The sequence below is a fragment of the Magnolia sinica genome, chromosome 17, assembly GCF_029962835.1.
Source record: "Magnolia sinica isolate HGM2019 chromosome 17, MsV1, whole genome shotgun sequence".
NCBI lineage: Eukaryota > Viridiplantae > Streptophyta > Magnoliopsida > Magnoliales > Magnoliaceae > Magnolia > Magnolia sinica.
In genome coordinates, this window is record NC_080589.1 from 62,094,400 (window position 1) to 62,121,644 (window position 27,245).

The 27,245-nt window shown below is 37.7% G+C and overlaps 1 protein-coding gene across 1 annotated transcript in view; it reads left to right on the forward strand.

The window, feature by feature from the left end:
• The window catches only part of LOC131230258 (protein SWEETIE), a 135,261-nt gene that overhangs the window by 39,716 nt on the left and 68,300 nt on the right, over positions 1-27,245 (forward strand). Inside the window, exons 13-24 of the mRNA XM_058226088.1 lie at positions 6,789-6,921; positions 7,001-7,107; positions 17,188-17,304; positions 17,436-17,603; positions 17,803-17,889; positions 18,086-18,179; positions 22,064-22,132; positions 22,240-22,362; positions 22,454-22,522; positions 23,276-23,428; positions 23,726-23,814; positions 24,456-24,612. Coding sequence (XP_058082071.1) covers positions 6,789-6,921; positions 7,001-7,107; positions 17,188-17,304; positions 17,436-17,603; positions 17,803-17,889; positions 18,086-18,179; positions 22,064-22,132; positions 22,240-22,362; positions 22,454-22,522; positions 23,276-23,428; positions 23,726-23,814; positions 24,456-24,612 — 1,366 coding nt within the window. The remainder of the gene's footprint in view (positions 1-6,788; positions 6,922-7,000; positions 7,108-17,187; positions 17,305-17,435; positions 17,604-17,802; positions 17,890-18,085; positions 18,180-22,063; positions 22,133-22,239; positions 22,363-22,453; positions 22,523-23,275; positions 23,429-23,725; positions 23,815-24,455; positions 24,613-27,245) is intronic.

Here is a 27,245-nt window from a genome sequence, read left to right on the forward strand (position 1 = left end):
GTGGTTGATGTTAAGATCAATATACACTCATAAATAAATATTAGGGTGTGCATAACATCTGGTCAATCTAATTGTTTTCAAATAATGTTGTTTTTAAGTAATTTTCAACATTTTTTAAATTTAAAAAATATATGTTTTTTAAATTTCAAAGAGTTCTGTAAATCTGTAGATCAGCCTCCTGGCACTTTAATGCGATTTTACCTCTAATTGCAAGTTAAATGGGTGATGAAGGAAATTTCAGATTTCTCCGATCTCTCCAAATTTTCCAAATTTGAAAATCGAAGGTCAAAGCCTTTTTTGAGCATGCAAAATATGCAAAATCATGAATTATGAACTTTGTTCTACTGATTCCAAGGAATTTAGTAAAAAAAAAACTATTCAAATTCGTAAAAACTCACTAATTTGGGTTCCAGTATTTCGCGCTCCAATCTCTATTTCTGTCACCAAATCCTGTCCTCTCCAAACAATAAAAAATGAGCGGTAGAAATTTCGTCAAGAACAAATGATGAACTTTTTTTCCCAGGAAAAAACATATTTTTTGGTAATTTTTCAAATATTTTTGCAAAGGTAACTGACGCACTTACGGTTTCGTTGATAGATTGCAATACATAGTGATATATAACGATACATGGCGATACATTGCAATACATAGAGATACATTGCGATACATAACAATATATTGTGATATTAGAACTGATAATGAGAAGTTTCCTAATTAAAGCCCCGTATGGTATGGGTGCTGTGCAATATTGATAATGTCAACCGATATCGATATTGCAGTCATTTGGTATATATGCATCTGCTAACCTTGTCTGTCATCTACCATCCAACCTACCTTGGATCATTGATTTAGGTGTGTCTAATCATTTGATTGGTCTTCCATCCATTTTTTCTTCTTATAGTCTTTCATCTGGAAGGGATAAAGTGAGAGTTGCTGATGGATCCTTTTCATCCATTTCTGGAAAGAGGGATATCAATCTTGATGATCACTTATCCCTATCCTCAGTTCTTCTTTTTATCAAACTCATTCAAAAACTTACTGTCTGTTAGCAGTCTTACTAAAAGTTTGAATTGTTGTGTTACATTCTTTCCCACCAATTGTGTTTTCAAGACTTGGTGATGAGCAAAATGATTGGGAGTGGTTGTGAAGTGGATGGTTTTTATTTTCTTGTCATTGCTGGTTCAGCTTCAGTCTTATACTCAAGTAATAGGCTTAGAAGAGATAATAATGTTGCCCAAATGATACTATGGCATAGTCATTTAGGACAACTGTCTTTTCAATCACTGAGTTATTATTTTCAGACTTATTTTAGTCAGTTGTGAGCCATAATCTCTAGTGTGAAGTTTATGCTCTGTCTAAAGATTGTAGATCAACTTCTCCAGCAAGTTTAGGTAAAAGCCTGCTTCTATTTCATATTGTTAATTTTGATGTTTGGGGGCTTTGCTCTTCTTGTGTCAATGGATGGCTACTGGTATTTCATATGCTTGATGGATGATTTCTCTCATTATACTTGGTTATATCTCATGAAGAAGCATGATAGAGTACCACACGTTATTAAAAGATTTCATAAGATGCTACTCACATAGTTTGATAAAAATATCAAAATATTTCTATCGGATAATGCACGAGAATACTTTGAGGGCTCATTGCGGGAGTACTTGGATGAGTATGGGATGATCCATCAAAGTTCTTGCCGGCACACTCAATAAAATAGAGTGGCCGAGCGGAAAAATCGTCATATGCTTGAAGTTGCTTGGAATCCCATGATTGGGATGAACACTCCAAAATGTGTTTTTTGGCGGATACGGTTCTTGCGGTCACTTATCTTATTAATCGTATGCCATCTAGAGTTTTAAAATCTCCTTACCAAGTTCTCTGTCCAGGTTAGCCTACGTTCTTTGTTCCTCCTTGTGTCATTAGATGTGTGTTTTGTTCTTGTCTTGGGACCAAACCAGAGCAACTTAGATCCAAAAGCCATTCAAAGTGTTTTTTCTATGTTATTCTTCCAGTAAAAAAGGATACAAATATTTTGATCCTATGTCTGGGAAACTGTTTGTTGCTATGGATGTCATCTTTTTTGAATTCATGCCTTTCTTTTCTAGTAAGCCTCTCTCTCTTCAAAGGGAGCCTAGTGAGAAGGAAGATAGGCATCTTCCTCCAGCTTGTCCTCTTCCTGTTCCTGTTCCTTGCAGTCCATTGACCGATGCCTTCGATAATTTAGAATAACCTATCAATACTCCTACTGATATGGTGAAGGAACTCTTGAGTATATTCAAGGCGCTAGAAAGGGGTGACCATTCAGACACGTTTACCTCCTGACTCTAATTCCTTAGTACCAGGTAATATGTGTCCATTGTCCATGTCTTCAATTCTCTAGGATAGTCTTCCCATTGCCTTAAAGAAAAGGAAGCGTCAATGTACTTTGTACCTTATATCTAAATGTTTCATGCATGGCCGTGTCTCCTGCCTATAATTCTTTCTTGTCTTTGGTTTCTTTTATATCTTTGCCTTCCTGATTCCAACATGCAATTTCTATTCCAAAGTGGCAAGAGGTTATGATAGAAGAGATGAGGGCTCTGATAAACAACGGAAGATGGGAACTGGTAGACTTACCTAGAGGAAAAGAGCTAGTGGGTTGCAAATGGGTTTTCACAGTGAAACACAAGGCAAATGGTCCCATTGAAAGATGTAAAGTTAGATTTGTTTTTAAGGGTTCACGTAGACCTATGGGATTGTCCACAAGGAAACATTTGCTCTGGCCGCCAAACTGAATGCCATACATGTATTGCTGTCCCTTGTTGCCAATTTTTCTTGGCCTCTTTATAAGCTAGATGTGAAAAATGAATTCCTTCACTGAGACTTGAAGGAGGAAGTGTTTATGGCTCCTTCGCCTGGTTTCAGATTCTCCAACAACAAAGGAAAAATTTGCCGATTGAAGAAGTCTATTTGTGGACTTAAACAATCCCCTTAGGCTTCGTTCGAGAGGTTCAATCAGGCTATGAAGAGGATTGGTTATCTCCATAGTCACACTGATCATGCTCTCTTTGTAAAGTGATAAGAATAGTTACCGACCGCTATGATTGTTTATGTGGATGATATTATGGTGGCAGACCTAAAGGAATTTCTAGCAAATGAATTTGAAATAAAGGATCTAGGGAATTTGAAATATTTTTTGGTAATAGAGGTGGCTTGATTAAAAAAAAAGTTTTCTTCATCTCTCAGAGAAAGTATATGTTGGACTTGTTGAAAGACACTAGTAAGGTAGGTGCCTGTCTTGCAGATTCTCCTACTGATCCTAATCATAAGCTGAGCCAAATGAGGCAGAGTTATTATCGAATAAAGAAATTTATCAGAGATTAGTTGGCTAATTACTCTATCTGTCACTTACTCGACCTGATATAGCATTTGCAACAAGTGTGGTGAGTCAGTTATGCACGCACCACGAGTTCCCCACTTGGAGGCTATTGAAAGGATCTCGAGATATTTGAAGAATTCTTGAGGGCAAGGTCTTTTATTTACAAATCATGGCCATCTTAACATAGATGCCTATATTGATGCTGATTGGGTTGGTGATGTAAATGATCGAAAATTCACTACAGGATACTGTACTTTTGTGGGAGGAAACTTGGTCATGTGAAGGATTAAGAAATAGGTTGTAGTGTTTAAGTCTAGCGCAGTAACAGAATACAGGGCCATTGCACATGGTGTAGTAGAGTTGTTGTGAGTAAAAATTCTATTACGAGGCTTGGGAATTATGACGATTTCTCCTATGAAGCTATTATGTGATAACAAGGCAGTTACCAATATTGCTCAAATTCTAGTCCAGCATGTTCATACCAAAAATATTGAAGTTGACATGCTGATGAGGATATCTGATCAGGAGGGGGGCTGGGCCAGTCTCCTTATGGCTAGACGACCATTACATGAGGCCCACTTGGCCTAATTCACATTCCTAGCCACGTCGAAGACCCCACGTGCATGTTCATGCATCGTTGAAGACCCCACACTGGGAAGATGCATGTGGGCTGCATATATGAACTTGATAGACACATCAGACCGTTGGATTGGGTGGACATGATGATCGGACCGTTGGATCATCATCGGACATTTTCATTGTGGACCCTCATGGGCCACGAAATAGTTTAGTTGTTTAGATTATTTATATGGTTCATTATTTTTAGTATAACTTATATTCGTGTTGACATTAGGGAGTTAAGAACAATTTTCAATTTATTAAGTGTCTTTATGTTGAGAATCTTATTTGAGAGCCCATTTTTTTTTTTTTTTTTTGTAAAAGGTCTTTGATGAGACTATAAAAGAGAAAATGGGTGTGTGAAGCCTTAATGCTATTATTTTGAAAAAAAAAAAAAGGTTTGTGTTTTCTCTTCTTCATGTAATTTGAAGAATACTCCATGTGATTTGGAGCTTGGGTGTGGTGTGATTCCATTCCCCATTCAACGGAGGTGCGAGACTTCCATTTATCATCTTCATTCTCTCTTCTTTTCTATCCAAAAGAGGTATTTCCCCAAAAACATCATCTCTCTTCTTCCCTTCCTAACCAAAACCATCCAAATAATCTTTTTCGTCAACTGTTCATCATTCAACTTCAACCCCAATCAAAATTAACCATTGAGGACCCTAAAATCTCTAACTTCCCTTGACCCAAAACCTTAATTCCCCTCTACCAATACCTAAATCCATCAATCTCCTTAACCAATTTACCCAATTTAGCCCTAATTTCATCTTTTCCCCAAATTCTTAAAAAACCTAATTACAAAATCCCCAATTCCCATAAACTGTATTTTTCCAAATTTCAGATTTTCTCCTTCCTAACCCTAATCATAGAACCTACAAGTCAACCCCTCGAGTGTGGAACGTGCCTATGCTAAATTGGAAGTTTTATCCTTCCATTGGGCCTAGTTTTAATTGATTTATGTGATTTCTTCACATGCGGGCATGTGATTTATGTTAAATAAGATTTTATTTCCTATTATTTACTCTTAATTACGTGGTGGGTTAGCATCTTTTGTTAATTGAATTACTTTATAGACTTTTTTATAATCTCCATGTTGCATGCTAGGATTAAATCATGTGTCCTGCATCATATGCACTTCATCGTGAGCAAGTTATCTCCCAAAATCTGCATATACTATTTGTAACAATTGAGAATCAATTTGCTGATATTCTAAGGGAGCTGTCAAGACAAAGGTAGACTTTGTTTCTGGTATGCTTTGCATGATATATATCTATGCCTAGCTTGAGGAGGAATGTTGAGACAGAGTTATGAGGGTTGTTGTATAATAAAGCACTCTTGAGGGGTGTATATGAGTTCTCTTTATAAAAGTTCTAATATATCATGGGTAGGGATGATGCCCTATGTTGCTCTACTCTTCTTGTCTCTTATTCTCTCATTCCATTGCTTACCTTGATCTCTCAATTCTACCCCTCTTTCACCCTATATTGGTTTCCTAACTCTACTGCTTATAGCTTGCGAAACAAATATATTGAATGCATAGGTTCCACACATGTTTAGTGAGGAAAGAGTTTCAAACAAACATATTTGGGTCCTTACTCTTGCCCCGGTGGTAGGCTCACAAGAGTTTCAACACCAGGTCAAGGGTTCAAGTACACCCATAGGTGGTGAAATCCCACTATGGCGTGAGTGTGTGGGTGTGTGTGCGCATGTGAAAAAAAGAATGATGAAAGACAAAAGTGTATTCTATTCGACCAAGTTGTCATTAATAAACAAGATCCATCAACATCAAGATATTTGAAAATGGTTATGTAACAGCCACAACAGCTGTTAAATAATGGTAACAGTGGTAGCCGTTATGCGTTACGGGGTCGTAAAGGCCGTAATGAAAAAAACGACCAATAATGGTGTGTCACAGGGTTGAAATCGGTTTATTCGAAAAAAAGTAGAAAAGGAAAAAAGAATGAAAAGAGAAAGCTGTAACGGCAGCCCTGTAACAGTAATGGCACCCCCGTGTCCTGGCCACCGTTACCGTTGTGGAATACCTTGATCAGCATATGAACCATTGGCTTTCCAGGGCACACATATCTTACATGAACTGCTTATCAGATGGTCCCCACTGTGTAGACACCTTTGCCTAAAATAGGTCAGTTATGTTATTGGTCCAGGTGTGTAAAATAGAAAGGGACGGTTGTAAGAAATTGATCAACCGTTCATAATCAATGTAAATGCATTGGCCGCTACGTGTACATGCATGCACAGGGCAACTCTTGGTCTAGAACCGTTGAGAAAAAAAATACGTATATTGAATGTGCTTATGTGGCCTTCTGATGACCTCAATGAGTTTGACTGCTGGGCCAGAACATGTAAACTGTTGGCTCTGCCTAATAAATGGCTCACATCTCACACATGTATGACATAATAGCATGTGTTGTGAAGATCTTTGTTAATTCCTTTCAAGCGTATCTACTTGACATTTCTGCATATTTAATGCATCTGGTGAACTGAACTTGCAAACTATAATGGTAATGCTATTTTGCGTTTTTAATTATTATCTTTTATTTTCAATGTGACCTTTCTTGCATATGCATCCCAATGAAATAGAATGGTTTGTGGATTCATAGTTTTCCTTATTAAAAAAAAATATTTGCATCTATGGGTTGAGTTAGTTCAGATGTTTTGGTCTGTAAAAGTCATTTGAATGAGACGTTGATGTAATATATAGTAGTGCTAACGGCCAAATCCTAACTACATTCTTGTCCCTATATATTTAGCAGTCATGGCCACTAACTTTGACGGCATCATCATTGGCAGGTTGCCTAAATCAGTTCTTGAAGTTTCAAAGAAAATGCTGACTGGATTTAGTCGCAACCCTATGACTGCTACTGTGGAAAAAGAAGCAGGCTGGTTACTTTTGGCATCATTTATAACCTCCATGCCAAAAGAGGTATTTAGATATCTTGATTCCTTATACTGTGTATGCTTCATGTCTTCTGTCAGTTAATTAGGCATTTCAATATGTACAGGAACTTGAAGACCAGGTTTTTGATATCCTGTCACTTTGGGCCGCTCCTTTTGGAGGAAATCCAGAACGTAAAATAAAGCAAGCTGAAGATCTGATATTGGAAATACGGTTAGGACAATTCTGTTGACTTTGATAATGCATGTTAAATTGCATGATAATTAATTGCAAAATCTGCTATGTTTAATATGCTTTTACTTAATTTCTCCATGAGTCGTCTCCTCTTGTTTGATCAGTGAACAAGAAATACTTTTTTCCTTCTTAATTTGAGGTTTAATTGGATGACTAGTCCTTATTAGTGAATTTGTTACCTATAGGTTTTGAGCCTTCTTTTGAGAGTTCCAATTACTACATAAAATTAATAATAATCAAGTTTCTGTTCTTTTTGCCTGCCATTATTGTTTCTGCAGCAACATTTAAGTGATAAAATCATCAATAAAACTTGAAGTGAGTCCTTTCTAAAATTGGAGTGAGCACAATATTGTCATGATTCATCAATATAACAAATGGAATGAAGTGACCTATGAAAAAATAGTTTCAGAATGATACAAAAACCTCTGAAAGTTTCGATAAAGTTTATTGGACGTGAGTTTAAAACAACCAGGAATGGTGACTGGTTGCTTTTTTATATCTTATTATTATTATTATTATTATTATTATTATTATTTGAAAGATAACAACATCTTGATTAAGAAGCATGTTGAAAGGCGAGAAAAGAATACAACCAGACACAATCACCATGTTCCAAAAAAATTGGCAGCTGAGGCTGCTTTTGCCTAGATTGCCCAGCGCTAAATGAGGTTTTTGATTCTATAATGATTTCCTCCATAGCCCTCTTTCATTATGAAAACAACAAGTGTTCCGAGCTCCCCAAACAACCCAAAACACCGCCACAATAATCAACTTCCACCTAGCTTTCCCAGATTTTCCTACTCCCCGTGTCATGCCCATAGGGGTCCTCCATAGACTTCTGCATTAACTAATGAGTATGAAGGAGGCCCAAAAAATGCTCCACCTTTATAACAAAAGGGTAGTAGATGAAAAGGTGGTCGATCGTCTCCGCACTAGATATTGTCGATAGTGAGGATTCTCTTCCTTCCCACTAGCCATACAAACACCACCACATGGGGTGGGGCACCATAGAACTAGTGGTGAAAAGGATGAAGGGGGCCATAGAGTGAGGGGGCTCACTAATCAACCAGAAAAGTGAACGCACAGAAAACTTTTCTGATCTATGCGCATTCCAAACAATCAAATCAAATCTTGACTTGAAGGAAAGTATATTTTTTAGGCACTCAAGCAACCCAACAGAGTCACCAATTTCCTCATCCGTCATATTCCTTCAACAAGGAGGATTCCAAATGATAGAGTTGCTGGACAAAGACAAGCAACCTGCAACAGAAATGAAGCAATCAGGGCCAAGGCAAGCCAATTTGGGAAAAAATAATTTTGAAGTGCCCTATCGCCACACCAGATAACCACCCAAAACCGAATATGTTGACCATTAGCAAGAGACAAAGGAATTCCCCTTTGCACTAAATGCTCAGTCACTGCAATCGCTTTCCAAATACTAGAAGCTAGAGAGAGGACCTTCTAATAAGCCACTCACCGGACTGTGGACCATACTTGCTTGCAATGAACTCTCTTCAAAGCCTCCTCACCTTGGATCTAAATTTCCGTATCCGTTTACCAAGCAAAACTAGATTCATAATTTCCATACTTTTAAAACTAGCTATTCAATAGGCTTGCACACTGCCTCCCATACAAGAAGATAAAACTTCCATCCATGACGCCTCTCTAAAAAAATCTCTTTTCAATTTTTATAATCTTTCCAAAACTAATTTTGGGCATTTGAAAAGAGAATTTTTTTTGGAGATAACAAATAATATTTATTGAAGACTGCCAAAGCGGGAAAAAAATACAAAGATCAAATAGAAAATTAAGGGGGAAAATCAGCATGCATAGCTGAATTTACAAAAAAGACCCATTTCGAAACCGCGCACGTAACCATGTGAATAGTTTCATAATGGAGCATTCCTTGTTGTGAAAGCAGTGATTGTTATGAGCCCTCCAAATAAACCAAAAAGTTCTAGTCGCAACGCGTCTCCAAATGGATTTCCAAGACTTTCCCAGTCCACTCGCATGCCAGGCCCATAATAGTTGATTAACCAACTTTGGCATTACCCACGAGATATGGAAAATGTGGAAGAAGTGCTCCCAAACTTGCCGGTCGAAGGCACAATGAATGAAGAGATGGTCAATGAATTTTGCTTCCCTCATGCACATAAGACGGATGTTTGGGAGGATGAGAGACCTCCTTTGAAGGTTATCTATTGTTAGAACTCTTTTCCTACTCACAAGCCAAACGAACGCCGCTATCCTCGGGGGAGCGCCATACGACCATTGGAAATAAGGGAATGGATGTGATTGACTGGAGTGGGAAGACTGAAGCCAAAGGAGCAACCCAACGATCGGAATTATGAGCTTTCCGGATCTACAGTCTTTATCTTGAATTGAGGGCAATGCTAAGCTTTAACAAATTGGGAAGAGAGAGAAGGGCATCAACCTCATCTGATAGTTTTTGCCGAAAAGGCGGAGAACAAACTACAACACCATCAAGATGATATAAACAATGATTTACCGTGACAAACCAGTTTGGACCGAGCATGGCTAGTTTAGGGAAAATATCTTGAAGAGATGTATCTCCACACCAAATGTCCAACCAGGTGCGGATGCGATTGCCCTTTCCCAAAGAGAAAGAAGTTCCCGTTCGAAAGAGATGATCGGTGGCGGAAATGGCCTTCCATATATGAGATTGCACGATAAAGCAAAGAGGATTTTATACTCGAACTGCAAGGTTTGAACATCGTATTTGGAAATAATAATCTCTCTTCACAGCTTCCCACTTTCGGACGCGAATCTCTAGTGCCATTTACCAAGAAGGGCAATGTTCATTAGATCGAGATGATTTAAACCAGCCACTCCCTCCGCTATTGGCTTACAAACTTCCTCCCATTTGAGTAAGTGAAACTTGGCAGAATCCTTGGTTCCTTTCCAAAAAAAAATTCCCTTCACAATTTCTCTAATATGTCCAAAACAAACTTAAGACCCTTGAAAAGAGACATAAAATTCACCGGCATATTAGAAAAAGCTGCCTTGATAAGAGTCAAGTTACCTCCTAAGGAAAGATAGCGATACTTCCAGTTTGGAAACTCCTCATTTCTCAATTCTTTCAATAATCTTATCCCAAAGATGCTTAGCTAGCTTTCCAATGCACAAAAGCAAACCTAAATAAGTTGCCAGAAACTCCCCCATTTTACACTCGAAAGAATTGGTGAATAGAAGAAGGTCATCCCTACTAGCATGAACTCCTAGCATTTTAGACTTGGCCATATTAATTGTCAAACCTGTCACTACCTCATAGCAAATAATGATTTTCTGAAGATTACCCATGGAATGCACATCTGAATTATAGAGGGTATTGTTTGCATACTGAAGAGGAGCGAAAGACACCATATTAGCAACCTCGAACCCGCTAATTAAGCCATTCCCCTCCCCTTTTCTAAGCATCTTGCTAAGTGCCTCTCTAATGACAACAAAAAAGTATGTGGATACAAGGTCCTCCTGCCTGTGACTCTTGGATGCCTTGAAACAACCATTAGGCAATCCTTTAACGAATATAGAAAAGGAGGCAGATTGCAGACAAGACTGCATCCATCCTATCTACTTATGGCCACACCCCAATCTATCGAGCATATAATTTAAAAACTTCCAATCCATTGATCATACACCTTCTCAATATCCAGCTTGCACAATTCTTCTTTTCCAGTCCCAATTCCTAGAGTCAATACTCTCATGAGCAATGAGAGTGTCATCCAAGACTTGTCTTCCTGCAACAAAAGCTCCTTGATTTTCAGATATAACCAGATGGGGACATTAGAGGACTTACTCGAGTGTACCGGAGATGGAGACGATCACCCACATCAGCACAAATTTCTTTGTGGATGGGAGACGAGTTCTAGATGGGGCCCGCCGGGCCATTTTGAAGACCCCACATGCATTGGACATGCATCAGGAAGACCCCACTTTGGTATGATGCATGTGGGATGCTTATGAGGCTATTTTAGTCATAGGATTTCTATTTCATGTCGATCCGACCGTTGGATCTTGTCGATCAGGCCATCGGGCCACCAGATCTTCTTGATCCGGGCCCCTTGACCCTGATCTTGCTTTCTTTATGTTTTTTGTTATTTTTAGGATTTATTTGATGGTTGAGATTGATAATAAATGTTTTAGTTTTTTTATTTTGGATAATGAGCCACTTTACTTAAGTGAGTGGCATCGTTATAATTATGCTGAATTTTAATTCCGAATTTTTTAATTATAAAACCACAAGGGGAGTGGAGTTCCAATCTTAGTGGTGTAATTGAGAAGAAAGAAAAAAGAGAAAAACTCTATTATGTGAAAGAATTTTCATCCTTATTTTCTATGGTTTTTTTTTTTTTTTTTTTTGAAAAAAACCCTCCCTTCCAATTAAATTGTGGAAGGGTAGAAGTTTGTTTGGTGGTGGATTCTAAGGTCCATACTTCCTCTTCCTCTTCTTCGAAAGGTATTTTCTTCTTCTCTTGTCTTCCTCTTTCCCCTTCTATTACAACCTTCTAAACCCTAGATATTCAATTTCCTATTTTTTCCAATTTCTAAAAACCTTAATTCCAAAATCCTCAATTCCCATAAACTCTAATTCTCCATATTTCAGATTTTCCCATTCCTAAGCCTAATCATAAAACCCACTAGTCATTCCCTTGAGTGTGAAACGTGCCTATGCTAGATTGGAAGTCCTTACTTCCAACTAGGCCACTCTTGAACTATTTTATATTTTCGTACACCGTGTATGTGAAAACGTAGGATCTTCATATTATAAATATGAAATTTTGAATCTATTATGAGGATCTGCTTGATTTTACATGTTGATTGCTGAAATTAATGTGAAATTGATCTCTCATCTTGCATCCTAGGATAGTTTCCATCATCCTCCATCATAACCTTGGAAAAAACTTCCTAAAATTTGACACAAACACCTTGGCCAAAATCTTATATGCCCCCACCTATCAAACTAATTGGTCTGAAATCTTTTAACTGCTTACCTCTTTAGCTTTCGGATTAAGAACAACAAAAGTGGCCCCTAGCTCTCTTGAGAGGTGACTTCTCTCATAAAATTCCAAAGTAAAATCCATCTTGTCTTTTTTAATTAAGTGCTAAAATTTATGAAAAACGTGCATAAGAAATCCTTAGGGCCTGGGATTTTTATCTCCACACATCGAGTCTAAAGCATCTTTGACCTCTTCTTCCGATAGCAACGCTTCAAGTGATAATGCATACTCACTTGAGCAATTTTGAAACTCTAAATTATCTAAGCGTAGTTTTTCCCATTGTTCACTAGAAAGCAAATTTCTGTAGAAATGAACTATATCATCACAAATTTGATTCTTATTTAAAGACCACACTCCATCCACAACCAAATTGGGGATTTATTTTCGCAGGCCCGGGCTCTACCCATGCCATGAGAGAAGCGAGTATTTTGTCTCCCTCTTTAAGCCACAGTGCCTAGGATCTTTGTCGTCATCTAATTTTCTCTTCTTTAGACCGGTTCGCATAACTTAAAGATAATGCTGCCCTCTTATCTCTGTCTTCCAACGATAAGCAACCAACTTCCTCTAAAATATCTAAGTTATGTATATCTTTCAGAATTTTATCAAATTCCGCCTCCCGATCTCCAAGCACTTTCGTTTTTTTCCATAAATTAATCTTATCTTTTAAGAGCTTAAGTTAGCTGCAAGTCCTGAAGCTGGTAACCATTGACAGAAAGCGAATTCCACCAATTAAAAACCAACTACTCAAAACCATTGATTCCAATTAACCATGGGCACATCAAGAACAATGGGCTAGTGATCAGACGCAATCCTTGTCATACTATGCTGATTGATCATTGGAAACTTATCGATCCACTTTGTAGCAACAAAAAATCTGTCCAACGATGATAAAATAGCATTTCTTGGCTGTTAGACCAAACAAAGTTAGCCCCTTCCATGGGAAGATCCACTAGGTCATGCTGGGTCACCCAATATGCGAAACTTGACATACTTTGAGTGATATGACATTGCTTGTATTTCTTGTGGCTGAATTTGACCACGTTGAAATAACCCCCAACACACCATGGTTAGCCCATATCTTTTTAACGTTGTCTAGCTCTGTCTAGAAACAATCTCGTATGCTGTAAGCTTTGTTCGGAGTATCCTGATATTATCAAAATGTCCCTGATGTTATCCGTATCTCTAGCTCGGCGATACTGACAACATTAGTAGCAATACAGACAACATTGTCAATCTTAGAAATTCCAGGTATCAGCGATGTATTGCCAATATTTTGGATTGTGTAAATTCTAGGTGTTGCTTGTATCACCAATGTATCGATATTACCAATATTTTCGATCGTGTAAATTCTAGGTGTCATTGTATTGCCACGGCATCGGTGATATTTCAATAATATCGCCAATGTATCAATATTGGTCAAAATTTATTTATTAAAAAAAATTTCCATTTCAAAATTTTTTATGGTCACATGGTTGTGTGTAGTGTTAATATTGATCATTGTTTAGAGTATCCTCAATATTACGATAAGATTCCCAATGTTACCCGTATCTCCAGGCTGGCTATACTGATAACAGTGGTTGCGATACCGATAACACTGGTAGTATGAGAAATTCCAGGTATCGATGATATATCGCCAATTATGACCGATTTATTGATATTGCTAACGTGTCACGAATATTTTCGATTGTATATTCCAGGTGTCACTTGTATCCCCAATGCATCAATATTGCCAATATTTTTTACTGTGTAAATTCCAGGTGTTGCTTATATCGCCTGTGTAGCGATATCGATATCGCCAAAAATTTGCTTATTAAAAAAATGTTTGGATGGGATGGTTGGATGGTTGGATCGATAGATGTGATGGATGGATATATGGGTGTATGGATGTTTGGATGATTGAATGGGATGGATGGATGGGTGGGATGAATGGAATGTTGAATGGGATGGATGGATAGATGGTTGGATGGTTGGATCATCATGCATGTGTATTTTTTTATATGCTTATTTATGCTGGATGATAATGTATGAATACATTATGCATGTTTGTTTGCTTGTTAATTGGTTTAATGAGATTTAAAAGATTGTTGTGTTACTATTGGATTGATTTCTTATGATATCACATGCTTTTAAGCCTTGTTAAATGGAAACTTATTTATGTATGCATTCTTTTTGCAATTAAATTTTTTTTTTTTTTTTTTAAATTCCTAAATATACAAATATGTTTATATTAGTATCTCCTGAAGTTTCTTTGAAAAATTCCATCGTTTTCCCATTTATCCCTGCATTTTTGGAAATTGGTGATATTATCAACAATTTCAATATTGTTTCTGTATCCCCGGCCAGCGAAATTTGTAGTGCCGATCCCAACACTTCAAACACTGTCAGCGATGCAATATCGATACATGTTTTTGTATCCCTAGCTAACAATACGTGTAATGATCCCAATACTACGAATGCCGAGTTCCTGATACACTGCAGTGAGATGATCTCGGGGAAGAACTACCTCCATTGCTGCTCCCGCCATGGTAAAGACCCTCGGGAAGTTAATTGGAAGCTATCCGTCCGGGAATCCAGGATAGAGGGTCGGAAATTGAAGCGAATCCTTCTTCTTGCCTGCTTCCTTCTCGTATGTTGATTTTTTCCCACCCACTATCATCTACCCTCTCCTTTCAGCTTCGTTTGCTTCATCTTCTCCTCCTTCCACTCCTACCAGACCTCCAGATCCCTTTTCCCCCTTTCGACTACGGTTGAAACTGCTGGTGGAATTCCTTGATGCACTGCCATTTGCGACATCCCTTTTTCTCCTCCACTCTTGCGACATTTAGTTATATCTTATTTTTTGGATATCTCTAATAGAAAATGTTGTTTCTTGTGAAATTCAAGGCGTCTATGTTTGTTGGCTACTTGGCTTTTATATTTATCTAAGTCTCCTTTTGCACTTGTCCATTGGAAAATGTTTCATTTCTGATGAAATTTGGGCGTTTATGTTTCTTGATTGCCATATTTTATCTCAGTCATTCCCTCTAAGGAGATAACTAGTGTTGACTGTGTTGTAGATCCTATTTAATTATGTTTTATCCAAATAAGTAGAGTACATTTACTGATTTAGGAATTTTAACTCGGGTGGTAAGAAGAGTGTCAATAAATGATAATCCATAGTCATTTTGATCTCTTGAGGCTGTTTTGGATGCAAGATTCTTGAGAACTAGATTTGTCTATCTTCAATTCCATGGTAGAATGATGAGACAAGTAATGAAGAGAAGAAGAAGAGGAGGAGGAGAAAGAAAAAGCTGTAGAAAGAAAAGAGGGTCATTTCCCATCCTCTCTTAAGCATCTTATCTAGATCCTCTTTAACCCTAAAGAAATAGCACTGATGGCACAATGTACTACAGGAGTACAAAAATGAAGTATGACATGAACATTCTCTCACCCTCCCCCTCAAGCTGTGCAAAGATATCACACTTACCTATGTTGCCCAAGGTATTGCAAATACGAGGATGAATGGCGTTTAATTGGACAATGGGCGCAATTGATTTTTGAATTTATCTTCCCTCATATGAAATGGTAGGCAACTTCAATATGCTTCCTTCTCTCATGGAAGACAAAATTATTTGCATGAGAATGGTTGCCCTGTTATCACAATGAAGAGGAGTATGAATATTAGCATGAGATCCTCTTTTCCAGCTGGAGAGATTTAAGCCACATGAGCTCACATGTAGCCTTTGCCATTGCTTGATATTCTTTTTGCTAATGGACAAGTAAGAACACTTTGTTTCTTGCTCTTCCATGTCACCGAGTTTCCCACCCAAATGTACAGTAACCATCGATAGATCTTCTGTCATTACTTGATCCAGCTCAATCAGCATCACAATACCTACCAAGCTTAGGTGTTAGAATATAACAATCCTTTTCCTGGAGCAGACATTAGATATATGATAGACAACCTGAAGATGATGAGAGCATGGAGCATCCATTAGCTGACAAACCACATTGACCACATATACGATATTTGGTCAAGTTATGCTGATAAGTTAGTGACAAACTAAGAACTTCAGATCACTGATCATGGTGAAGATGATTGATTTCAATGGTAGATTCTGATGGTCGCGCACCTAACATGGTATATACTGAATCTTCAGACAAAAAAATAAAATAAAAAGGGTACATACTGTAAGAAAATCAAGAACATACTTCCTTTGGGTTAAAAAATCCTTGCTTTGACCTTGCAACTTCAATTCCAAGAAAGTCTTGAAGGGTCCTAGATCTTTAATGTCAAAGATAAATCTCAGATATGATGCAATTTCAAATTTCATCACAATTGTCCCTAGCAAGAATGATATCGTCAAAATGTACTATCAGAATATTGATAGTAGCATGACTCTTTTTTGATGAAAACAAAGTGTTGCTACGTATTTTGCTGAACTGAAACTGAGAAATGTTGGTACCGAATTTGTCGGACCATGCATGTGCTTTATGGTTTAAAAAATAAGTAGTCCTTTTTAATGGGCAAATTTTTTTTTTTTTTTTTTCTCATCCCGTGATGACAAACCTTAGGTGACAAGGCTGTATACAGTTCCTTCTGATGATTGATCAGGGTTGAAGAAAGCGTTCTTGAAGTCAAGCCGATGAAGAGGCTGTTTACAATTAGCATCAACAGAGAAGTCCGCAAAGAGAATTCTGACGAATCTGATTTCTTCATAATCCTATGGAAATTTGATTTTCATGAACATCCCATATGTACCCCGGTGGTTTATGATTTAGAAGTTCACAAGGAGAAATGGAGGGAAAACCCTTCACAAGGAGGGTAGCTTTGAAAATGCTAATGCAATGGTGTGCCTTGTGATTATGACTTGCCTCTGTGTACTTGACAAGCCTTGTGGTGTATGCATCAAATACATTTATCACCAATGCTAATTGAATTTCCTTCAAAAATACTATTGTATGCCATTCCCTTTGAGTGTGGCTGAATTAATATATGCTGATATATTCTAATCATGCATCCCGGCATACCATCTGACTTGAGCATTTCCTCTCGTTGTAGTGTGTGGTCTGCTGCAATTGAAGCCCTGACAGCATTTATCAGAAGCTTTGTTTCATCAACTGTAACAATTATCAATACTGGGATCTTGCTTCAACCTGTTCTGGTCTACCTTAGTGGGTAAGATCGTTTATGTGTTAGAAGCAAAATGTCTTCCTTTTCTTTATTTTTTCTGTTTTCTTTCCCTTTTCATCTTGGTCTGGATTTCTGTTTTATAATTATTTCAAACATTAACCTGTGATGGTATGCAGGGCTTTATCCTATATTTCGTCGCTAGCAGACAAACAGCTGCAAAACTTAAAGTCTTCAATGGACCTGTTCATCATCAGAACATTAACAGCTTACCAATCTCTTCCTGATCCAATGGCATACAAAAGTGACCATCCTCAGATTATCAAGATCTGCACCACTCCATTCAGGTGAATTAGTTGCTGCGTTTATTTATATTGTTTTCTTGTGTTTGGGATATATATATATATATATATATATATATATTGTAAGAATTGGAACCTTTGGTTTTAAAGAAGCATCATCTGCTTGCTTAAGATAATGCTTCAAAGATTTTATTCTAATTGATTTCTTTCATGTCATATATATATATGTTCTGCGAACAATTAGGGATCCTTCTGGGTGTGAAGAAAGCTCATGTTTGAGGTTGTTATTAGACAAGAGGGATGCATGCTTGGGTCCTTGGATCCCTGGAAGGTGACTTTATCTTCTGTAATATTGCATTCAATCTGAGTTGCCTGTTAGATTGTTGTTTTAGCCTATATGCAGAACTTTGCTGGTTGACTTCTAATGAACTAATGCAAGAGTATGCCAAACAGTCTACAGGTAAATTTACTAGTATTATTTTCTTGAAAGTGATCTCTTTTAGTTGCTATTGATTGCCAATATGTAGGGATTGGTTTGAGGATGAACTTCGAGCTTTTGAAGGTGGCAAAGATGGAATTATGCCTTGTGTATGGGATATGGAACTTTCTAGTTTTCCTCAGGTAGTAACAGTCTTTTGCTGACAGATACTGTAAGGAAATTCCATCAGTGGATCATTGTTCCTTCATTTATCTTTTCTGGCATTGCACTGGATATTTTATAGCCACACTTCTATGTTTATTTGTGATTTGGAATATGAAATGATCAGTTCTGTACTTCTGCAACAACTTATGGAGAAACAGAGAAAAATATCTTTTTCTGTACAGAATACCTTGCATCTTTTATTTAAACTGTGGACTTTTATATTGACTGTTAGTAACGTAGGCAGGTCTTGTTGATTATGGAAGCAGGTGATATTCTATAATGGATTTCACTGCCTTATTACTTGTTCACCAGAGGACTATCTTAATCATCCTACAGATACACCTTACACTGCTCCAGTTAGTTTTTGACTCAATTTAGTAGAACCCTCAGGAAAGCCACGGTAATGCTGTGCATGCTAGACACTTTGATGTAGGACTCTTTTACCACCATTAATGAAGAAGCCCTATATCCCACTCTTCTGAGATATTGCCTCAGAAATATTCCAAGGATTATTTGTTCTGTGGCATCGAGAACCTTCAAATTTTAGAGAGCATCTGAGTTGCATACTTGTATTCTCAAATAAGATTAGGATAAGTGATACCCCATTCCTCCTTTCTTGATACTTGAGCTCCAGATCAACTGGGGTTTTGAACTTTGAACGTATTATTGTTTACTATTTATAGCGAATTGTACCATTTTGGCTACAAAGCCAAGTTATCCAACTTGTGATATTGTTAGGGGAATGTTTCCAGATGATTACACTTGGAATTGTACCAATCATTATCCATAGATTTTTGGACCTAGGAGATCCTTCATACCTGACCCTTGTTGTAGTCATTACCTGTACCCGTAGTTAAGTGACCCAGATTTAATTAGGGAATGAATACTACTTTTACTTGCTTTAATTCTTTCTTCTATCCTCTGCCTATCTATCTCTTTATCCCCCAAAATTTTTTCATCCATGTCCTGTCGAACCTACCTCTAACATGCAAACCTAATTGGACCATTTCAAAAACGTGCATTTCATCTTCATCTCACGCAGCCCCAGCACTATGAAAGCAAACGAAATCTCACACCATCACCATATGTCCTGGCCTCCAGTTATTCTCCTCGTCCAACGAGCTAGGTTAGAACTCAGAACTCAAGTCTGCTCAATGAGTGCTCAAATTTGAGCGGTGTTGATACCCAACCATGTGTCAAATCCCTTTAGCTTTTCTCTAAATCTAGTAAATTTCAGATTCTCAACTAGGATTCCTCCCCCCCCACCCCCTGATTGTGAATCGCAGAAAGTTTTGATTTCACTGGTTCATTCTTTAGGGTATTGACAGTGTTGATCAGTGTTCGAAGTATCAGTATCACTACAAGTTTCGCTGCCCAGGGATACAGAAACAATGTCGATATCGCTGATAACCGGAAATGCAGGGAAACATGGGAAAAACGATGGAATTTTCAGTAAAACTTTAGGAGACGTTAAAATGTACATATTTGCATATTTAGAAATAAAAAATTGCAAAAAGAATGCATACATGAATGTTTTCATTTAATGAGGGCTTGAAAAGCATGTCTTGTTGTAAGAAATCAGTCCAACCATCCCATCCAGCCTATTTAACCATCCAACCCCCATCCAAACATCCATCGGCGTTGCAAAATGTCAACAACACATGATATTTCATCTAGAAATCATCAACAATTGGAAAGGAAACGGAAGATTGTGGTCTCAAATCAATATCGCGCATGTTGCGATATCGATAATATCGAGATATTATCAGTATTATCAATGACAAATTGAACACTACATACAACCATGTGCCCATGAAAAAAAAATTGATTTTTTTTTTTTTCTAATAAACAAAATTTTGATTATATTAATTCGTTGGCGATATTATTGAAATATTGTTGATACACTTATGATACAAGCATTACCTAAAATTTACATAGTTGAAAATATTGGTGATACATTGGTGATATTGATGCATTGGTAGTACAAGGGACACCTAGAATTTACATAGTTGAAAATATTGACGATTACGTTAGCAATATTGATACGTTGGCGATACATTGCTAATACCTAGAATTTCCGATACTACGTGTTATCGGTATCGCTACTAGTGTTATCGGTATCACTGAGCTGGAGATAAAGATAATATCGGAGATAATTCGAACACTGGTTTTGAAGTCAGTTCAAGTTTGGAATTTTCAGTTTTTTCCGATCTGGGGTTAGGGGTCTTTAATTTGAAGTTTGAATTCAGACTAATGCTTCAGAATTCACTAAACCAATTCAAAGTTACATCATACGGAGAATAGGAAGACTCAAAATGAAAAAAGGGACAAATACCAAGTGCAGTGGAATCATCCAGGGATGCATATTATTCTATGATGGGTTGCTACGGAAATGGGTTCATCTGGTTGCCCATGCTTAATATATTCAAGTGTCTTTTAGTTTGATGAAAGGAGGAACAAAGGGATAAAGGCATTAGCTCGGGCCTTGTTTCGTGGTCAGAGACACTGCAAAGAGCTACTTCAAGAGTTCAGATTGACATAGAAGCTCATACCAAAGTAAGCATCGAAATGTCTGTTGGTACATCCGACGTCAAACTCCTCAAAGAAATTTGTCTCATTGCTTCGCCTATTTTACATGGAAGGGTGGTGATCGCAATGAGGTTGCTACCCATAAAACTAGAGCTGAGTCGATGAAGTGGATATTTGCTTCAAGAGTGTTGTGCGAATGCTACATGCCTATGAGACTTGAGGGAACATTTTATAACGCGAGCGGCTATAATTCTGAGGTCTAGTGTTGAGCAATTAATAGGTAACATTAGCAGAGGTTGAGTGTTGCAGAGATGAGAAAATTGGGATGGATGTGCAGGAAGATTTAAGTGTTTCAGAGATGAGAATGTTGACATGGATGTGTGGGAAGATTAGGTTTTGTAGAGCTGAGAATGTTGAGATGGATGTGTGGTAAGAGTGGGAAGAATAGAAATAAGAATGAGGCCATCAAAGCAGTGTTGGAATAGATCCAATATGAAATAAATGACAGAGAGCAGGATGAGATGGTTCATCATGTGCACCAAAAACAGGATATGCCTCGGGTAAAGAGAGGACCCTTGATCAGAGTTTAAGGGCGGAAAGAGGATGAGAGAAAGATGTAAAAGGGAAGATAAGGCCTTATGTATGAAGTTCTGTTAACTTAGGGAAGATAAGGCCTTATGTATGAACGATTGGTGGAACAAGATTTAGAAAGCAAGCCCAAACAGTTGTGACAAAGCTATGATAATGATCATCCAACGTTATGTTCATTGCATTCCTTGTCAAACTGACCAACCAGAACTTGAAGCGACATAAGATGACAAAGCTATGTAGATGAAGTGACGACATGAGCTGAAGTGACGACATGAGATGACAGTGGTATTCAGGGATAGATAGAGAATAGAACTTGAGACACGGATCCCGTTGCAGCATGTTAAGGCAAACATGCAATTTCAGGCCCAGTATGTCTTATTGGTTATTCATTGAAACACAGTGACTTTGGCTTTTCTAATAAGAGTACATGTCATTCGATGCAGGGACGAAGAAATCAATACCATAGAAGGGTTTTTTTTTTTTTTTTTTTTCTCATTTTATTTATTACATAATTTTGTAGCAGGTTACAGCATCTCAATATGCTTGTGGGCTTTTGACATTGTTCAAATATACTTCCATCAAATTTACTCTGAGCTATAATTTATCATTGTTTAAATATGAAGATTTTACCTTTAAATGTTAACATTTTTTTCTAGGCTTCTCGCATGTTTTACTTATATATATATATATATATATCTATTTGGTTAACCTCAGTGTTAATGTTCTTCATTTCGTGATGAAGCCGGAGACCATAAGCAAAACGTTGGTCAATCAGATGCTCTTGTGCTTTGGCACCATTTTTGCTACTCAGGTAGACACCGAAAGTGAAGGCTCCTGTTTGTTAGTGTATGGAGTTTAGTTGCTGAGATTGGATGCATGTCTGAACATTTCTGACTGTAACTTGGTGTTATATTCCAGGATAGTAGTGCAAACCTTGTGCTTCTTGGAATGATTGATCAGAGTTTGAAAGCTGGAAAGAAGCAGCTGTGGCATGTAGCCAATACCACTAATGCTTGTGTGGGCTTACTTGCTGGGTTGAAGGTGTTTATTAGCATAAATTATCTACTGGAAATGCCATGGGTTGTCATTGCACTGTCTCTTTTTCACTCCCTCTTTTTCCATTCTTTGTCAGGCTTTACTTGCTTTACGTCCCCAAGCATTGGGCATGGAGATTTTAAGTTCTGCTCAAGCTATATTTCTGGTAGATATGCAAATTAGCGATATCTGGGTTTTCTTTCATTGCTATAATCTTCATGGTTGTTCACCTTGAAATGGTTTCTTAGAAAACACCATAAAACACCATAAGGGCCCATTTGGACACGATCAATAGGGGCTTCTGAAAAAGGAGGTTTAAAGCCTGCTTTTTTAGTGGATTTGGATTGGTTTTTGCCAATTAGGCGTCTTAGTGCCTATTTTGTCAAATGGGACATTAGACAGAGGTTTGCAAAGTGAATCCAAACGCACAAGGTCCACTGCCATTTGGATTAAAATGGCGTTTGGTGTTCACATGCTCTTTTGGGGTGTGTCAAAACAGGCCCTAATGGCTGTTATAACTGGAATGGTACTCTACATTGGTCTATCTAATGAAAAATGCCTGTTGGATAATGCCCTTTACTTTAGTGGTCGTTTCACTATAATGGCTGTTGTATATTTGAATAACATACATTATTTACACAGGATTCTTTTCTTAAATTAATTTCATTACATTATGTAATTTACTATCTTTTGTCAGTAGCAACCAGCCGTTAGTATCCTGTGGCTCAACCTTTTCTTCCTTTCTATCTTCCTTTTATTATTATTATTATTTTTTAAATTTATTTTTCAGTTAAATAATCGATACAATGGTAATGCTATTCTCCCTTTATAAGATAATAAAACCAAATTTGAAACGTTGATCATGGTTTGGTTCTCTTCTGTTACTTTTCTGATCATCTTATTTTTGCTAATATGACAGGGTATTCTATCAGAGGGGGAAATCTGTGCAGCACAACGAAGAGCATCATCAGAGGGTCTTGGCCTTATAGCTCGACTTGGGAATGATATCTTTACAGCAAGGATGGTCTGTTTCACTTTGAGATTCTTATGCAACAAGATGCTTATCCTAGAGGCATAAATGTTTAAATTATTGAAATTTTCGTATCAGAAACCATTTAACCATTTTACTTTTTATGTCCATTGAATCTACCTATATAATGTACTGCAACACACACACACACACACACACACACACACACGCGCGCGCGCGCACATACACACACACACTAATAACATTTGATTTTTTTACATTTGCAGTTGGCAATACATGTTAACATATACAGTGACATATCATTTGGTTTCATTTCTTAATTTCTTGGAGCAATATTTCATTTTATTTTCAATTGAAATGTTTACTTGTCACAACCAGACACGGTCATTGCTTGGAGATCTAGTTGGGACAACAGATTCAAGCTATAGTGCATCTATTGCAGTTGCACTAGGGTGCATTCATCGCAGGTAAAATTCCAGGCTTGTGTAGTGAAAGTCTTCTTTTCTTCATATTTCTAGAGGACAATTCAATCTTTGGATTCTCGTGTGTACACAATCCATTTTTCTTTTGAACTATTGGATACACAACCGACTGAGTTGAAATATGCGGGTACTGTGCAAGTCCTGGTTGACTGGTCATATGAAAGATACCGCTACAAGGTGTCCATCTAAATAAGAATAATAACCACTTCTGCGTAGGGTGGAATATATGTGAATGCAGTCATGTTAAGTACCTCTATATGTGAATGAAGTCGTGTTAAAGCCATCTGCAAAACCTTCTCCATTCTCTCAAATTAGCAAGAGTAGCATGAATCTTTCAAGGGTTTTTGTACAAGTTTGTTTTAATACGATTGTGAAGGCCAGTTAGAGAATTCCATTTTGCAATGACCCATGGTTTCTAACTCCAGATAGTATCACTCCATACTCCATAGATTATTTTCTCGTTTAGCATATTGTTCCATATGGCTCAATCTTTATCATATATTCTGTTCATATATGTTATTAACGGATCCATATTAAATGTCATCTGATATCCCTCATAAAATTTTGCATCCAAAACACTTTGGTTTCTGATTTTTAAAATCTCATTTATGTTAGTTTGCATGCAGTGCAGGAGGAATGGCATTATCTACTTTGGTGCCTTCAACTGTTAGTTCAATATCTTTATTGGCTAAGAGTTCGAATGCTGACCTCCAAGCCTGGTCTTTGCATGGTCTCCTTCTGACCATTGAAGCAGCTGGCTTGTCTTATGTTTCCCATGTGCAGGTACTTTTGAAATTGATGAGATCTGTGTTGAATTTGTTCAGTATACCTGTTTTTCTTGTATGCGTTTCTGAAATGAAGATACTAACATGACTTAATTCCTTTTGAGTTAAGGGCTTTGTCCCTTTGACCCTTTGTATTACTTATTTATATATTTACTTCTGAAGACTCATGAAAATGGGTTAAATCTGAATATTGGAACGCAGATTGTATGACACACTATATGTGACACATAGTCCCTAAACCCTGAATTTTCCTGATATAGTATTTGTCTTGAATGATTCGTAGTTACATACTTGTTTGTTGAGAGAGACGAAGAAGAAGAGAGAAAGACAAGATGAGAAGTAACGAGAAAAATAGAGGGCTGAATAGGGCGGTAACTCCACACTCCACACCTCTCTCATTATATTAGGGATTCCATAATAATTGTAAAATGACAAAAATACCCCCTCTACTTAAGTTATTATATACACCAAGGGATATTAGCTAAAAGACTTGAACCATAACACATAATGACTAAGGGTTAAGGAGATAATCACCATCTTCCTGTAAGTTGGTCCATGCATAGTCCTGTCCATTACGGCCCATAAAAAAACCCAGTATCAGTTGTACCATAGATTCTGGTGTTTAATGTTTTTTTCCTAGTTTCCCAATAAATTTTGAAGATTTTTGGGCCAAAGGAAGGGCCAGTATGGGTCAAATTCAGTCACCGCATTGTATTGTTTTTATGCTGGGCTGATATGCCTGCCATTACCCTTTTTTGTGAGAAATAATGAATTTTATTACAACGGCCAAAATGCTGAAAAAATAAAATTAAAATGCTAGCAACATCTCATAGGGAGCATAGGACAAGATTTATGGCAATCAATCCCCAATGAACATATTAGCCTTCCTTAGAACATTTGAAAGGGAGCCACTGTGATTGTGAAAGCAATGGTTATTCCTTTATTCTCAAAATGACCATAGACCTACAAGCTGAGCAAGGCACCACCTAGGAGTGGCTTTCTCCTTGGGGCCTACGGTATGCTAAGCAAGGAAGAGGCCCTTGATAGAGCCTCAGGAGAACCCAAGAGACTTCAAAGGGATCGAGGACACTAAACTATACTCCCCGGACAAATTGACAGTGAATAAAGAGACTGTCAACCCATTCGGCATTGGCCATGCACAACAGGCAGATGTTAGGGATCACCATGACTCTCTTGCGCAAATTATCCACACTGGGCACACGGTCTGTTAACATTATTCAAAAACTTGATCTTATCATTAAGTTGAACATCTAAGATTTGTTGCATGCTTCTCATATTAGATGAGAAGGAAGCATGCTTGTGAATTATTATGTTATTTTTAATGACATAAAGGTGAATTTTAGAGAGCAGAGTCCATTCAATCTCGGGTGATAGGAACCATCAAGCAATTTGTAAATTACATGGAAATTATAAAATTTCCCTTAGTTGGAAGACTAAACTATTGTTCCGAAGCTTACATTGCTAATCTATCATCTTCATCATCATAACCTTGTTCTAATTATGTGTTTCTCTTCATGAATCTTAGTTCAACAATCACTCCTATTTAAGTGAAAAAAGCCTTCATGCCTCTTCTCACCACCTTGATTCAAGTCCTCTTAGATCTTCTCCTCATCCTCCTTACAAGCCTCCAACCCCAGTGATCGAAATATCAATACTATCGGCCGATATTATCGGTATCGGGCCCTAGTGAGACGAAACTCCTCCACTAACCCCCGGAAGATACCGAAAATTCGAAACTTCAAATATCGGCTGATATTATTGTCGATATCGCACCTGGGAGAGCATCATTATCCGAAAAAAATGAAAAAAAAAAAAAGAAAAAAGAAAAACTTTCAACGGTAGATTTCGGTACCTGTAAAGAAGATCGCCCTGATCGGAAGTTGTGTTTGATGGGCTATTCGAATAGAAGCCTCTGATTTGGAGAGATTTGGGTGCGAAATCCGTCGAAATCCTCGAAATCATCGGCATTTGGGAGAGATTTTAGGGTTCCGGCGTTCCGGAACCCTCTTTACTTCGAAAAAAAGGGCATTGAGCCCTTTTTCAGAGGAGGCGGACGGACCGGTGCATCACATGTCACCGACTATGTTGACGTCACCAAGTTATGTGGGTCCCATCATGAGGTATATGTTATATCCAAACCGTTCGTCCATTTGGCAAACTCGTCGCAAGGCTTTATCTGAAAAATAAGACAGATCCAAAGATCAAGTGGACCACAATGGAAAAAAGCAGCGGGATATTGAACTTCCACCATTGAAACCCTTTTGGAGTCGCAAAAGTTTTGGATCGTATGATATTTGTTTTTCCTATTCATCAAGGTCTTTGTGACCTCATGAACAGATTGGATGGAAAACGAATGTTATAGTGGACCCTACGAATGTTATAACGGTGAGAATCATTGTCCTCACTGCTATTTGTGGTGTGGTCCAATTGAGGTTTGGATGTCACTCATTTTTGGATTCATGATCTAAAATGATCTCTCCAAATGGATGAACGGTGTGGATATAATAAATACATTATTGGTGGGGCCATGTAACTCTGATCTCCTTTGAAGTGTTTGTACAACTCAGAGGTGGACGATTGCAATGCTTGTCTGGGCTTCGCATGAAGTTC